Genomic DNA, 16473 nt, shown 5'->3' with positions numbered 1-16473 from the left:
GGCTATGGAGAGAATCAGTGGATGTGTAAATATTTATAATAAAGACCAGTGTTTTCAACAGGAAGAATAAAAAGAATCTCATCAGATGTTGTTTAAAACACTAGTTTGCGAATCCTAAGCAATACAATGTTCATAAGTATAAATGGAGCCTCCAAGTCAATTTACATAGTTATGGCACATAACTGCAGAAGCAAAATGGCATTTGGGATGCAGCTGGGTGAAGTGTTGCAGGAAAAAGTGAAGAATCAGGTGATACTGAGGCCAAAGTTGATAGAACTTCCAGAGTTATGTTAGTATCGCTTCCCTGTGAACTGCTTCCACTTCTTTACGTATGACTTGTAGCTCTCAGTCAAACAGGAATTTTAATATGCATTTAAAGTCATCAATGTTGGACGCTTCTGTTCCAGCATCTGACAATAACAGCATTTTGATAGGAAAATATGAGTTTGGAATCTTTTTTTTAAGGAGGTAAAAATTGAATTTGGACCTTTTATACGCTGTTCCAACAAGTGTGATAAGATAAGATCTCTAATTCTTAATAGTCCACAACTAAGACAGTGCTTGTGAAGAAGTTCTGGCACAGGTGCCTAGATTCAGGAAAGAGTTCATATCTGTGAGTATAGAGAAGGTGGAAATGCTTGCTTGGAGTAAACAGGAACATGAGACCCAGCTCGTCCAGGGAATCTTACAGGCAGGTAGGCAAACAGTCATCAGGACCTGCATTTGAACCCCCAGCAGTGCTCAGGCTGGAAGTATTCCTGCTAGCAGTTCAGCTGCCTCTCTTCTTGTTGTAGATTCCACACAGGGATTTGGGCTCTGGAGTTTAAATTAAACCGGTTACTTGAAAGACAATTGTTTCAATGCATGCACCATTTTGTGAAGCTGATCCCTAGCATGTAGCAGCTGGGCTCTCTGTTCCCTCACACTGCTGTTCTGTTACCTCCGTGCATTACAGCAAACCAGAATTGGTGATCCTTAGGAGAGTGACAGGCTAAGAGAAAACAGGAGTCCTGGATTAATTTCTGTTACTGATTTAGCAATATTTACTTGGGGGAAAAAAAATATATATATGTTTTTTTCCTCTTGCTGTTTTTTTGTGTATATAGTATATTATAGTATATAGTATATATATATATATAGTATATATAGTATATATATATATATGTAGTATATAGTATAGTATATAATAGTGTATATTGATATAGTGGTTATAGTGGTATACTAGGAAAAAAAACAAAAAAACAAAAAAACACAGAAGTAGAGACTTTTGAAGTTCCTGAGCTTCCAAAGAGTTGCATGAAACATTTTGTTTTGAAGGGAAGAAGATGGGAGAAAGGGGAACAAGGGGACAATTATGACGTAAAAATACTTTTAATTTTGTTTTCAATTATATCATTACTTGCTAGAAATCCTTCTGGCAAGAAGAGTAACCTGGCAAGCTAGAAATTGAAGAGCTAGGTGAAAAGAAATTACTGGAAGGGTTAAGGCAGCAAGAGAAACACAGAGAGGAAATAAAAGATGAAACTCAATGGCAAAAGGACCTTTTGCTCTAGGTTAATTACTGAAAGACTGGTGTGTCAGACTACAGCCTTTTCACTTCGTACCTGTCAGATCTCCTGTTATAACCTCTTCATCTCACAGTCGTGCATCCTCCTCTGCATACACAATAATCAAAGATATCTCTACTCACTGTTCTTCCCTGCCCTGAGTAAACAGTGTCTGAATATCACATATCTGCTGATAAGAAGATAGTAGGGAGCACGGGTCTGGAGATGTCACTGTATTTACCTTCTGAATTACCTCAAGAAGTTTCAGAGTTGAACATGATAGCAACTATTCTGCATAGTAGGTGCATTTGGTGGAGGCAAGAGGTTCAAATTATGTTTTTCCAGACAGCACTGCTTAAACCGTCTGAAAATGCAGTAAGGAAGGACTATGGTATGTTTAATAGGGGAAAATGCAAAGAAACCAGATGCAGTTTCACTGAACTAGGCAAACTTTTCCTTCCCAGAGCCTCTATGTCCTTTTACTTGTGTCGTGCAACAGAGCAATGCTGACTTGCTTTGGTAGCTAAAAGAGATGTTTCCTTTTCCATGTGTATCTCTAGTGATTTTTTTTTTTTTTTAGTCTGATAAGTAACAGCGTAAGCCAGACCTGAAGTCTATGCCATGGAGCTGACTCAGCTTACAGACAAATACTTTTCCTTAAAAACTCACCCTGCAAAGTCCGACTGTAATCCTAAGGGCATTCTGTGGGTTTGTTGACTTATGCCCAGAAACACAGACTCTGTAGGCTAGCTCTGCCCCTCAGCAATTCTGTGCAACTGCTCCTTTCTGTAATTCTTTTGTCTTCTACAGCCACACCATACCTGCTAAATTCTTCAGGGGTCACAACAATCAGAATTTGGTCTTACAATTATGACTTAGTCAACAGCATTTCATCCAGTTTCATGACTATTTGATTGTACTGCCACTAGTCTCTACCTTATCTAATCACCCAATGGTATTGCTAACGGACTGACAAAAATGCAGATTTGAAAGTATAAACCTTGGTGAGGCAATCCAGTTATTAAAGTCATGCCAAACTGCCTGCAGTATCAGATGTTATCAGAGCTTTTCCATGGGTTCACAGTGTTAGATGCATATTTCTGTGAGCTGGATATTAGTGGCAGCCTTTTGCATCTGTTAGATGCTAATTTGGAAACAAAAAACAGATTGTCATTCCTGTTTTAAAGGCTGAAGGAAGCTGGCATGGTTTCAGCTAGCAGTCTCCTTACTATGAACTTTGCCACTGTCTCCCACAGTATTCTCCTGGAGAAGCTAGCAGCCTATGGCTTGGACAAGCACACTCTTTGCTGGGTAAAGAACTGGCTGGATGGCCAAGACTAGAGAGTGGTGATGAATGGGGCTCAATCCAGCTACTGACTGGTCACTAGCGGTTTTCTTGGGGGGTTAGCATTGGGGGCCTGTCCTCTTCTATATCTTTATTGATGATTTGGATAAGGGAATTGAGTGCACCCTCATAAAGACTGCAGACAACACCAAGCAGAGGGGAGGTGTTGATCTGTCTGAGGGTAGGAAGGTCCTACAGAGGGAGCTGGACAGGATGGATTGATGGGCTGAGGACTACGGGATGAAGTTCCAGAAGGCCAAGTGCGGGTTCCTGCACTTTGACCACAGCAACCCCAGACAATGTTACAGGCTTGGAGTAGAGTGGCTGGAAGACTGTAGAAGAAATAGACCTGGGAGTGCTGGTCAGTTCTTGGCTGAACATGAGCCAGCAGTGTGCCCAGGTAGTGAAGAAGGCCAATGGAATCCTGACTTGTATCAGAAATAGTGTTGCCAGCAGGAGCAGGAAGTGATTGTCCCCCTGTACTCAGAACAGGTGAGGCCGCGCCTCCAGTAGGGTGTTCAGTTCAAAACTGAAAAAAAAGAAGAAAAAAAAAAAAAAAAAGGAAGTGTTAAATGTCTTTGAGAAAGACATTGAGGCCCTGGAGCATGTCCTGAGAAGGGGAACAAAGCTGGTGAGGGGTCTGGAGCACATGTCGCATGTCCTATGAGAAGTGGTTGAGGGAAATGGGATTGTTTAGTCTGGAGGACTCAGGGGAGATCTTATCATTTTCTAGAACTACCTGAAAGGAGATTGTGGCAAGGTGGGGGTCGGCCTCTTCTCGCATGTAACTAGTGATAGAACTAAGGGGAATGGTCTCAAGTTGTTCCAGGGGAGATTCAGGATGGATATCAGGAAAAAATTCTTCCCAGAAAGAGTGACGAGGAAGAGGTTTCCCAGGGACATTCTGGAGTCACCATCCCTGAAGGTGATGAAGGAAAGGGTAGCTGTGGTACTTAAGGACATGATTTAGTGGGGAAATATTAGTGGTAGGTGAGCAGTTGCTGGACTAGATGATCTTAGAGGTCTTTCCCTACCTTAATGATTCTATGAAACTGTTGCAAGAAGGTGGTAGAATCAGAGCCCTGAATCACTGCTGACCAAATTCTGCCTCAGCCCACTTCTCCCTATTTGTTCACATTCATACCTATGTGACCAAGAGGTAGCAAAAGGTCAATGTAGCCTTTAGTAAAGACAGAAAACACAACTCCTGATAAACTCAATAATAAACGATAGGACATCCAGGATGCTTTTCATTTTTAGGTCTCAGAGCATTTCATACAGGTATTACTGTTCCAAGCATAGAGCTATTATTAGGAGCAATCAAGCCTTTTCACAGGTATATTTCATGTAGAACTTTGTTAAAAGAACTTCTCTCCACACGCTGCTTGTTTAAGATTTAAATGTAAAGTGCAAGGAGGGGAGGTGGCAGTTGCTTGTAGCTCACCAATCCAGTGCTGGCTGCCTTTGCGCTTTGCAGCTGGTGGTTTAAGTTGCAGGCATGCAGCTTACCCCTAATTACCACAATTTCCTGTTGAACTCATTTGAAAAGAGTGTTCCTGAGGAAGTTATGAAGACGGCAAGTAAGTTGCTGCCTTAATTTCTGTGTGTATGATTAAGAGTGCTGTTTCATTTATGCCAGTTGCAGCTTATCTACAGTGTTTCTCAGACAGTGATGTCTTTTGGAGGGACGAAGAGACCTGTGCTTCCATGTAACATAGGGGTAGGGTGGGGTTTTCAGCAGTCCTATCAGTATGTTGCTCAGGATCAGCTGTAGAAGGATAAAGGCAACTCTTGCTGAAACTGTGAGGAAAACAGCTTAAATATTCTGTTGCAAGATGCTGCTGCAGCTGAGATATCACATAAGAAAATATAATTACTAGTATATCTACTGTATGATTGTAAGTGTTCCTTAAAGGCAGTAAATGAAAAAAAAAAAAAAAAAAGAATTTCACATGTTCAAACCAGCATGTATTTTAAATTACTGAACTATTTATGTCTTCACTTGGCCTTCCCCAGCCTTGTGAAGCGCAAGCTGGAGACCTCCCTTTCTGTTCACGAAACAGATTTTTCAATAGAAAGGATATTTGTACATTTTTTGCTAGCAGTCATGGCTTCCTGCCTTTGTTAGGGGAAACATGGTGGAGGGAAGCAGCAAGCTTGCTGTCTGTCTGATGCACAGATAACCTGCTCTGGGTGCACAGTTACTACACAGCTTGCGGCACAGATAGGACTAGGTTGACTTTGCCTGCAGTGTCTGTCATGACAGCAATTGCCCTGTTAGCTAGAGCTCAAATGTGTACAAAGAACTAAATATAGCTCTAAAATAAGGGGATTATCTAGAGAGAATATTAGGTGCTGTAGTTTTTTCTGGGTATAAAATGTGTGTGAGGAAATGTTGTGGGAAAGTCTGCGTTGCTAGGCAGTTGTTTTGCTGGTAATATGGGAACTTCGCCAAAGCAGAGCAAGTCATAAAGACTGTTCTTTTCAGGCCACGTTACAGCAGAGAGCCTCAGTAACTTCTTTGCACTCAGTTTTCCTCAGTGTCTGAACATTTAGGAAACCATTTATGTCACATGCCCTCACTCCTTATAGCTGATAAAATACCTGCTACTCTCTTCTCTCCCCTCATCTAAAAACTTTTCCTGTTTTAACACATCTCTGGTCTTCAGTTTTTAAATTTCAGCTTACTCATGCAAAGCTTCAGTCATCACTTCTGCAAGGAGTGAGATTGAGAAAATGCAAGAAAGCTGCTAACTTGAAAACTAAAAAATGCAAGAAAATGAAAGTAAAAATTATTACAGTTTAGTGTATGAAGCAGGTAATTGAGAAAATAATTTAGCTGAATGCTCATCAGTGACACTTTGAATTTCTTTGTTGGGGTTGTTGTTTTAAAAATTAATTCTGCCTAAACTTAAGCAAACTAGAATGCTATCCTAAACAGTTGCACCAACTTAAAATATCAGTAACTGGATGTGCAGTGGCTTATGAAAGCACGAAAAGATTCCTGTAGTTCATATGAAGAACCAGAGTCTTATGAAGGCAATGTCAGTAATAGGAACTAATTTCCATTTCCATTTCTTAGTTAAAGTGGGAGAAAAGTGTATCCTTTGGGCATTGCTCTGCATGTCAGTGAACTGTGCAAGGCAATCTTAGGTATTTCAGTTACAGGATTAGAAATTCAACTCCAGACAGTGGGATGCCAAAGAGCTGTTCTCCAGGAGTTACTGATACTGTACCAGCGCTCTGACTCTGATTTAAAGAAGTGAGAGGATATTTTTCAATCCTAGTTGGTCTCCATCCTTTCCTGTGATTCTGCAAAAAGATTGTTGTCAGACCACAGTAAGAATAGGCACTGATGGGCATCGCCACTGGCACTGCCAGCAGGGCCAAGAGGACAGAGAAGAGTGGAGAAAACTTGCATTCTGAGTCACCTTCCTGATGTCATGTGACAAATTTTAATTTAAAGGATTACTGTAGCTTTGTCTTAGCAGTGCCAACCCAAATCTCTATCTGTGCCAAGCTTGGCAGTAATGGGAATGGTTTGCCATCATTGCTTAGGAGGAGGATGAGTTTCATATAAAGGGAAGCTCTCAGTCCTGATGCCTGCAATGCACAAGCTCCTTGGTGGTTTGAGAAACCAGAAGCTTGGTGTCATCTTTCACAGTTATTATAAGTGCCTGCCTTCATTTGTTTTGACATATTTGCGTTAATATTTCTTAAAGTGTGGATAGAACATTATGGCCTCGTTTTGGCTCATATTTGCTAGTTTTATTTTTAGTTTGCATATTAGCAGAATATAAAAACGTATTTTGTTCATACACTAGTTCAGTGTCTTTCTTCCTGCACCTCATAAATAAGTCAATGTACAGGGTTGTATTACAGAAGCTCTACTAGCTGATAAATAATGCATTTAGTTAGCCATACGATTCTGCACTTGTCTGCCTGCCCAGTGCTCATCTAATTCACATGTTTATTTATTGATAAAGTGTGTAAGTTAAGATTAGATTTTTTTTGCTATACCTCTCATAAAACTCACGCATGTTCTGAACTAGATGCTTCTGCAAAGTTTTTACACAGAGTAATTTATATATAGAAAAAAATATTTCTTTCTTGTCTAATGCCTTTGAGTTTTGTTTTTCTATTATTAATTTTTCTATAAATTAATGAAATGTGGATTTTATAAGCATTGCGTTCTCCTAAACCCAGGTGACTGCCACATGCAGATTCGCTTTTTAAAGATCTTGAAAAGGTATTAGGGCATCTCAGGGGATGGCTATTCTGTGTCCATCGTGTACTTAACATATATGAAATCCTCTCCAGTTGTCTGCATGATTCAGGAAATCAAAGCAAGAGTCTGAAGAGCAGTTTGCAAGAAATATTTGTGTGTTGATATTAGAAGATATCCTGGCCTGTGAAAATACAGTGGGATACTGAAGAATCATATGCATAATAAGCAGGGAAACCCTTAAAAACATTGCAGAAAACTTGAGCAAACAGCTAAAGTGAAAAGAAACCAATCTGTCAGGAACTTTGACGTTGTAAAGTTATTTTTAGATATTCAAGCTGAGAGAGGTATTCAAAATAATGAGGACAAAGAAGGAAGTATTGCCTGGCAGGCTTGAGATCATTAATGCTGTCTTTGATGGTCTCAAGAAAATATTCAAAACAATCAAAATTTATCCAGCATTCAAAATATTCAAAATTTGCATGCATGATAATGATGAGGATTGCATTTTGCTGGAGGAAGTCAAGAGCACTGGCCAGAAGTCTCAGGAAGACAAGGTCTAGAGAGTACGTGGTTCTGAGCAAGATGATGCATAGAAAAAGGAGCTGTTCAGAAAGTCACGTGTTATGTAATACACAGAAAGACAAATGATTCTTAAATAAAGAATGAGGGAAATCAATTCTGCAAATAGTACCTAAGAAAGGCAAGCTGTTGAGCTGCACAAGTCACCATAAGATGGCTGTTCAGTGAGATTAAGTCTTTCTCAAAAGATTCACAGTTCAGAGAAGACTATTTGCAAAATAGGCTGCTGCTCCATGTCTGGAGCTGACAAGACTTGGAAGCTGTTTGGTCTGCTTTGGTAAAGCACGTCACTTGTGAGTTCATAAAGCCTTTTTCTGGAATCACTAGAGGTTGGCAGTGTTGATTCCCAGAAACTTTTCAGACGTTATGAGGTCAGTGATCTTAATCAACAGCCCAGACCAGGCAACCAGTATGAGGTGAAAACTCACAGTAGATAGGATATCTGTTAGCTCCCAGTGCTTTCCTGGTCTTCCTTGAGAAGCTCATAAATGGAATAATAATGGCAAAAAGGATCTCTTGTGCAAAAAAACCGAGAGAATGTAGATTTGAAGAGGAAAGTCAACTGCTTCTTCAGGCTGCTGTGTTACTAGGCCAGCTTATCAATGTGTTCTAGGCATGGCAAAAACAGTGGCCTTCTGGAAAGGAGATAAAGAGAATTATGTGGATATTAAGGGCAGTGGCAGGGCTGATGGGCATCACTTTCCAGCTTATGGCCGCTTCTTCACATAGGTTAGCAATTATTAAAAGAAATCATGAGGAATTGTGCAGCAAAGGCGGTCTTGTCTTATGCAAGGCCTCGACAGAAGGAGATATCAATAATTTTTAACTTGTGATTTACTAAACCCTTAGGAATGTCCAGGAAAAGTTATGTAGAAAATCAGATTTCATTGTCAGTAAATTACTTAACTTTTGTGAGCAGTGCTGGGAGAGTAGGAAAGGGGATTAAAGAAAAAGACAGAAAGTGTATCATATATTGCAATTCAGGCCCCCCTCTAAATGACAGTATCATATCTGTGAAATTCATCAGTTCTTCCTGGCACTATAACTAAAGTTGATCTATTAAAATAGTTCTATCATTTGTTTTGAATCTAAAAATGTTGCTACCAAGGTTTTTAAAGAGAAAATATTTTCCAGTGTGCATCACTGTTACCTAAATTGGGGCTGGACTATGCAGAGCCTTCATCATCCTCTTAGTCATGTCAGGCTTTGGTTATGCCTCCATCTCCTTTTCAAGAGTCTGCCAGGAGGCAAAGGATTGTATTTGAAGATGATTGCATCTACTGCTGACTCTGATGGAAATATGATAGCGTTATCTTTGAATTGAATCTGGAGATTCATGACCCTTGAGGTCCCTTCCAACCCAGGCTGTTCTATCTTTAAAGTATAGATGGGCTGTGTGGGCAGAAGGCATTTATTAAAATATTCCTCTACCTTGTTTAATTAATTTGTATTGCTTAGAGTCTTCGTAGTTTAATTTTTCCAAGAGTTGTCCTTAGATTTATGAGCACCAAGAGTGGTGCCACCTTGTAAGCATTCTTTGGAATAGCTTGTGTAGTGATGTCTTGGGAGGAACAAGGATATAAAGTACTGAAATCTTAGTAGCCCTCATACAAGCCAAAGCCTTTTCTGAGAAGTTCTTAAAAGTGTGTCAGTAAAGTATCCATAAAGGTTATTGATAGGAGGAATGCATACTGAGGTGAAATGCACAGGGAACAAGCATTTGTAAGGCAAAGATCTCAGTAAGAGCTGAAAGTAATAAGTAGATGTAATTACCTGACTCATATGCTCTTCCACTTTTTAAATCCCTTTGATAGCAAAGGTTTAGTTTTGTCCATTACCACATACATTCGTAGCTGCTTCCTGGTTATGAGTCCAGTAAAGATATTTTTCAAAGGCTGATGATGTATTTCTGCTCTCATTTCCTCCTGTGCACATTTGTATGTCACACAAATACTATATAGCTGTATTCTGGTGAATCTTTTGAGAAATAGGAGTTTTAATAGGAGTTTTCCAAGGAGAAGAGTGAAGTTCAGAGAACTGGTGTCTAAAGTTTGAAATGACAATAAAAATTAAGAAACTGAAGCTATGGGGATGCAAAGACTTTTCAGAAAATGAAAAAACTGAACCTTGATCTCTGAGTGCAGCTTTCAAGAACTAATGATTTCCTTCCCCCAGTCCTCCCAGCACATCTGTGCATCTTTTTCTCAAAATAACAAATTATGATGACTGCAGTGCTGAGGGAGAGCCAAAGGACTTGCTAACATATATTCTGTATACCAGTGATGGCTATGTCATACAGAAAAAATGCATGGGATTTTTTTTCCACATTTTTAATAACAATAAACAACAGAGGTCAGGACACTTCCTAAGAATTTACTGACTGTTCTGAGTTAATGTCCTTCATCTTACTTATCAACCAGCATTTGCTCCTATTCCACCATTAATCCGCAGGGAAGGTCCTGCAGCTTGACACCATTTTCCACATAACGGCAATGCAAATCAGTAAAAACGACGTTCACAGAGCAGGTAGAAACACTGCCCGACACATTAAATGCGTGCTATGTACGAGAATAAGTCTGCACAGGACCAGACTAGTTCTTGTGAGATGCAACGCTGCTCTTCTTTTGACATTCAGGGAAACTGATTGACCAGTTCTACCTCTCTTCCATGCAGTAGCCTCATTCACCACAGCCAAACTGGAGCAGGTAGCATTACCTGATACAGCAGTGCCTCAAGCTGTTGTGGCATAGACATGGGGCCTTCTGTGACACTGTTTTGTCCCCTTCTAATATCCAGCCTTAAAATGTATTACATAAATGCATTGTCCTTGATAAGCCTCTGAATGAAATTGTGTTTCCTTTCTGAGAAATTAGAGGCAGAGAATAAGTGCAGCGTAAGAACTGTCTCAGGGAAAGCACAACGGAATTTGACAAAGGAGAACCATGGAAACTTTATAAATAAAGGCAGAATTGTTTATAAATATTTTCCTTTTTTGAGTGTGGGTGTGCGAAGTTGCATTATTTGAATGCACTTTTCTCTCACCACATGTTTTTACCCTCACTGCTGCATGAGGTTCCTACACAAACAGGCACGAGTAATACCATCACCAGGTGCCTACCAGCTGTCCCTGCAGGGAGTCAGGGAGTGCAGCGCTGCTGAGGCACCCGTCAAAATCTAGGATAAACCTGCAGCAGAAGCTGAGCTGTGAGCTGAGCTCTGCCTTCCAGCCAAGCTGGGGAACTCTGGCAGCCCTCTGCTAACATGACTTTGTTCCCAGCAACCAAACCAGGCCTCTTGCTGCTGCCAGCCACTTTGTAGTTACCCTCCTGCTGCTCAAGTGGTTGCAATTGGAGCTTTCAGCACGTAATTCAAAGCTTGTGTGACATGGAGGGTGTTACAGTTTCACATAATAGGAATTATTCTATATTATTATAGAAATTTGAATTTACAAAACAAAGCACTGCAAGCAGTTATGCAAAAAACAACCTTAAAAGACCTTTACTTTCAGACTGAGAGGTGTCTTTATTCCCGCAGCGTCTTCTATTCTTTACAAGCACACCTTTGGATTTCATATGAACTGCCTCACTCCTTGGAATTATGCAGTCCACTCTCAGTGACTCAGCTTCCCAAAGTGCTGGGGATAAAGCTGAGCCCTGGAGAGTGCAGGAGAAGGGCAGGGTACAAAGGGCTGAGCAGGCGTGCAGGGCCAGGCAACGCAGCATGGCATGGCTTGCCACAGCATGGTATGGCACAACACAGCATGGCATGGCATAGCACAGCATGGCATAACATAGAATGGCGCAGTATGACCTGGCACGGTGTGGCACACACAGCACAGTGGAGCAGAACACCAGCACAGAGGTCACATAGCAACAGGAAGCTGCAGCAAAAGGAATTCTCCTCAGAGCAATCACGCAAACAACACTAGCAGAGTGAAGGTGAGCCAGAGGGTAAAGGCACGATCCTCGAAGTGGTCGTAAAGGTAGAAAGAGGAGGAAGCTGAACGGAGACTGTTATTATCTGGAGAAGGAAAGAACATGGGGAAGCCATGCAGGCTCATGAGAGAAAGTGAGCAGAAAAACAATAAGCAGGATTAGTCTCCAGACAGCACAAACTATGTGCCCAGTGACAGGAATGCTGGTAGGTACACAAATATTTCTAGCACTTATTTCTGATAGCTTTCAATATAGTACGCTTTCTGATTTCTGATAGCTTTCAATATAGTATTCAATATATAGAATATAGTACGGTTTTACTGCATTATTATTTAAGGGGATTTGTTTTTCTTTATCAGCACAGTATTAAAATAAGAATAGTAATATGTGTTTAAATCATTTATTTTGGAAATCTATTTTACGTGTGTGAAATAAGCACTTCTCCGGTGAGTGGTATTGCTAGAAACAACGAGGATGAGTAATTCTGTATTAGCATTCTTGGTACTGCTGTGTGGTGAGCCTTAGCCAAGAGACTTTACAGAGTAGCAGAAAACTTTTGCTTTGAAAATTTTGTGGAGCAAATAAACGTGGCAAAGCCTGGGAGATAACAATAGACCTTAGCACTGTCCTTCTGCTTCATTCTCCTTTTATTCTCTGCTGTTCGACCTGAGAAGCAGTGCTGTGTTCCAACAGCCACACATTCCTGTGCTGGGCCCTGTGGGCTGGCAGCAGCGTACGCAGGGAGGAGGCCTGGGCTGTAGCACGGGGCATTCATCTCATCCTCCTCCCACCGAGCCAGAAATGGGCAAAATGCCATGACTTAGGTGACAGGAAAACCGCATATCCTGAATGAAATCTATGACAAAACAGAGTTCTGAAAGCTTGGAGCAGCATCCCAGTGTGCCTTCCAAGACCGTCCTGCCTCCAGCCAGACCAAATATCCACTCATATTTTCCTCAGTTTTATGAATGATTTCCTGGAATTTTCTATTAGTTACGTCACGAGGAAGAAGCACTTGACAAGACTTAACTCAAAAATAATGAAGTTTGTTAAACTGGAAATGCCTTTATTTGTGTAACTGTGGTGACCACAGGGCAGTTTGGGAGGAACTCAGGAGGCACACACAGACTGGGTTGCTGTGCTGGGGCCAGGGCTAGGGCAGTCCCTAGGCTGTGGTAAGTTCTGAAGAAGGAAAGTGGGTGATTGAACTGAGGAGCAGGGCTTGGCACCAGAACCACAGCACAGCTCATCCAGCTTTTGCACAGAAGAAAGTGAGATGGAAGGTCCAGCCTGGAGAAGAGCTGAGTTCTGATCCTCATGTGGGTTACTGGGGTGCAGTGCCTCCCTCTTCTGTTCCCACCTTAACCTGTTAGTTCTTCTGCTTTAAATACTGCTGAAGCTCAAAAGGTACAGCAGACTGTACCAACTTGAATAGTTTTTAGCTCAGCTTGCACATTAATACATACAAAGTATTTGTGTGTGTTTAGCTGAGATGTGAATATACAGCTTATTTGCAATTTTCTACTATATTTCCATAGTATTTTTTTAGTATGCAAAGGTGACGTATGGTTCTTTCATGGTATTCAAGGAGCATTTTGTGTTTTGGCTGGAGGAATCTGCCATTGGTGTTTACTAAGCCCTGCTTGCTTCTTGTACATCAAGGAGCTTTTGCCTCATGCTGCTGGAAGTTGAGGAAGCAACTAAAGCCAAGTGATGAGCTGAGAGGCCTCTTTCTTTGGTCTATTCTTTGTTCAGCCTAAACTCCTCTATTTGTAGGACGTGCAGAGTTATTTGCAAATCCAGGCATTGAGAAGTCAAGAATGTTGCTGTGAGGGCAGCCAGTACCTTTCCCTGAACTGTGAAAGAGCCAAAGCTTGGGGGGTTGTTCAGAGAGAGCAGTTCTAAAGGAATAAACAAGCACCCCAGACAGTTCTTTGTGTTGACTATGGAAGAGACATGAAGGTCAGCTTGTTGTTACTAGTCAAGGCTATAAATGCAGAAATAATTAATCTGTGTTTAATTAGTAGATCATATCTACTAAGGTGTGGTTTCTATGGTCTAATAACTTCCTTTGGTATTTAAATGCTAAAACCAAACTAAATAGTTTAGTAAAACTGAATGCCGAGGTGAAGAGGTAAAAACACACATGATGTACATGGGCTTGTAGTAGGATGATTTTAATTTGACATAAAAAACAGAATGAAAAGGATTTAATATTATTATCAGAGGTTGTTAAATAACACTTGACCAACTTGTCATTAATCAAGTGCCACATTTTAAGTTCTTTTTAAACAGGCTGTTTGTTTCTCTATAGCCTTACAATTATAAAAGTCACCTTTTTATTCAAGAATGATCTTAAAAAGAGCATTGTTTTAATATTGGCTCTCTAGCAGCCAGACAGCCAGGAATAAAATCTGATGTCATGCAAGGTGTCATTTGCAAGGTCGTGTCATGACAAATATGCCTTTTCACAGAACAATTTTCCTGCTGATACATAAGTACTCTGACATTTATGAAAAAATATACTTCAAGGCAAAGGTTCACGTTTTCAGCAAATAACCAAATATTTCTATAGTAATGTATAACTGTTTGCTTTCGGGGGAAATCTTAAATTATACCAACTCTTTTTTCTTCTTCTCAATGACTTAATTGTAGTGAAGGTGAAGTGTTCTACACAGTAGCTGCTGGTGAAGCTGTGAGTAGGTTGCTTTCTGCGCCATTATGAACTAACTGCTTTTTGAATGATGCCCTTTGGTTAAAAAGCATAAGGTTATCTAGAGTGTTACCTTACCCAGCCTGTACATATCCTTGCAACACTCTCTATCTGAAGCTGCAGCAGTTGGGGAGAAGAGACTTCCTGCCACCCCTGTCCTTAGCAGTCTCTCCAGTAGCGTGTTCCTCTCTCCATGTATATTTGCCCTATTGGCTTTCCATCCTGATTTTTATCAGTGTTGGAAATGCATCTATATCTTACCTAGTTCTTTTTAACAGCCTCCTGGGGGCTTCATCATTTAACTTCGCAGAAGGAACTGTGCTACTGAATGCTTCCAGGAAGGGGGCATCCATAACCTTGCTGGTAACCTGTTCCAGTGTCTCACCACCTTCACAGCAAAGAAATTTCTTCCTAATATCTAGTCTAAATCTATCCTCTTCCAGTTTAAAACCATTTTCCCTTGTTCAGTTGTTACATGCCCTTATAAATCTGAGCACCGTTCCTGCTGAATGCCTAATGTATCTTGGGTTCTTGCACTGGCAGATGTGAGGGTGCTCAGATCAAGTTCCTCATAGGGGAAATGTGTCTGAAACATACATCACCATGTCTGTGGACTCACTGCCAGATAAAAAAGTATAGAATCATAGAACTGTTTGAGTTGGAAAGGATCCTAAAATGTCACCTAGTCTAACTCCACTACAATGAATAGGGACACCTACAGCTTGATCAAATTGCTCAGAGCAATTTGCTCAGAGCCCCAGCCTGACTTTGAATGTCTCCAAGGACAAATTTACCACCTCCCTGGGAAACCTGTTCCAGTGCCTCACTACCCTTATTGTAAAAAACGTCTTTATATCCAATCTAAATTTCCTCTCTTTTAGTTTGAAACCGTTTCCCCTTGTCCAACCACAACAGAGGCTACTAAAGAGTTTGTCCCCTGCTTTCTTGTAGCTCCTCTTTAGATACTGAAAGGCCACTATCAGGTGTCCCTGGCTGAACTGCTCCAGCTCTTTTGGCCTGTCCTCATAGGAGAGGTGTTCCACGCTTTGGATCATTTTTATGGTCCTCATCTGAATGTGCTTCAACAGGCCATGTCTCTCCTGTACTGAGGACTCCACATCTTGGTGCAGTATTCCATATTGCAGTATATATTGGTGCAAAACAGAATGACAGGATCACTTCCCTCGACCTGGCTATGCTTCTTTTGATGCAATCCAGGATACTATTGGCTTTCTGGGCTGCAAGGGAAGATTGCTGGCTCATGTCCAGCTTGCCATCCACTAGTACCCTCAAGTCAGCAGGGCTGTGCTCTATCCTTTCATCCCCCAGCTTGTATTGATAGTGGGGATTGCCTTGCCCAGGTGCAAGACCACGTACTTGGATTTGCTGAACTTTGTGAGGTTATCCTGGATCCACTGCTCAAGCCTGTTTAGATCTATCTGGCTGGCATTCTATCCATCGAGTGTATCGACTGCATCATGCAGGTTGGTGTCATCCACAAACTTGGAGAGGGTGCACTCGATCCCACTGTCAATGTAAGTGATAAAGATATTAAAGAGAACCGCCCCCAATACAGACCCCTGAGGAACAGCACTTGCCACTGATCTCCATTCAAACACTGAGCCATTGACCACCACTCTCTGGGTATGGAGGTATTCCTATCCACTCATTCTATTCCTCAACCTAAAGCAACATGACTGCTGACTGAAAGCTGACTCAGTATTAGTAGAAGAAAAAAATACTAAACACCCTGACTTGAAACAGGGTTGTTGTTTTTTTGGTTTTTGTTTTTTTGTTTTTTTTTTTTTGGAGGATGAATCTTGACTTTCTTTCAAATATGTATCAATTTCACCTCTATGGTGAGGACTTATTTTCTTGTTCCATGACTCTGTAATGCAGTGCTGGAAATGGTAAGGCTAAATTACAATTTTACAAAACACATGCAGAATATGGTTCTGTGATTTTAATTGTGCTTTGTTTCCATTATGCAGATACTATAAGTTTGTCTGCAATTTGAAAAAAAAAGAAAAAAAAAGAAAGAAAAAAAAGACTCCATTTACAAGAGTATAAAATAATAGCTATAGGAGAAAAAAATGAAAAATCCAACATTTCTTAATACACAAAAT

The 16473-nt window shown here is 40.8% G+C and overlaps 1 protein-coding gene across 1 annotated transcript in view; it reads left to right on the top strand.

The window, feature by feature from the left end:
* Positions 1–4454: 4454 nt before the first annotated feature.
* The window catches only part of CEP85L (centrosomal protein 85 like), a 142765-nt gene continuing 130746 nt past the window's right edge, over positions 4455–16473 (top strand). The window contains exon 1 of the mRNA XM_042880487.1: positions 4455–4472. Within this exon, the coding sequence (XP_042736421.1) occupies positions 4460–4472 (13 nt within the window). The 5' untranslated portion in view covers positions 4455–4459. The remainder of the gene's footprint in view (positions 4473–16473) is intronic.

The sequence above is a fragment of the Lagopus leucura genome, unplaced genomic scaffold (genome assembly GCF_019238085.1).
Source record: "Lagopus leucura isolate 7727_CA_CO unplaced genomic scaffold, USGS_WTPT01 Super-Scaffold_73, whole genome shotgun sequence".
NCBI classification, from domain to species: domain Eukaryota; kingdom Metazoa; phylum Chordata; class Aves; order Galliformes; family Phasianidae; genus Lagopus; species Lagopus leucura.
This window is presented reverse-complemented; position numbering and strand designations above follow the sequence as displayed.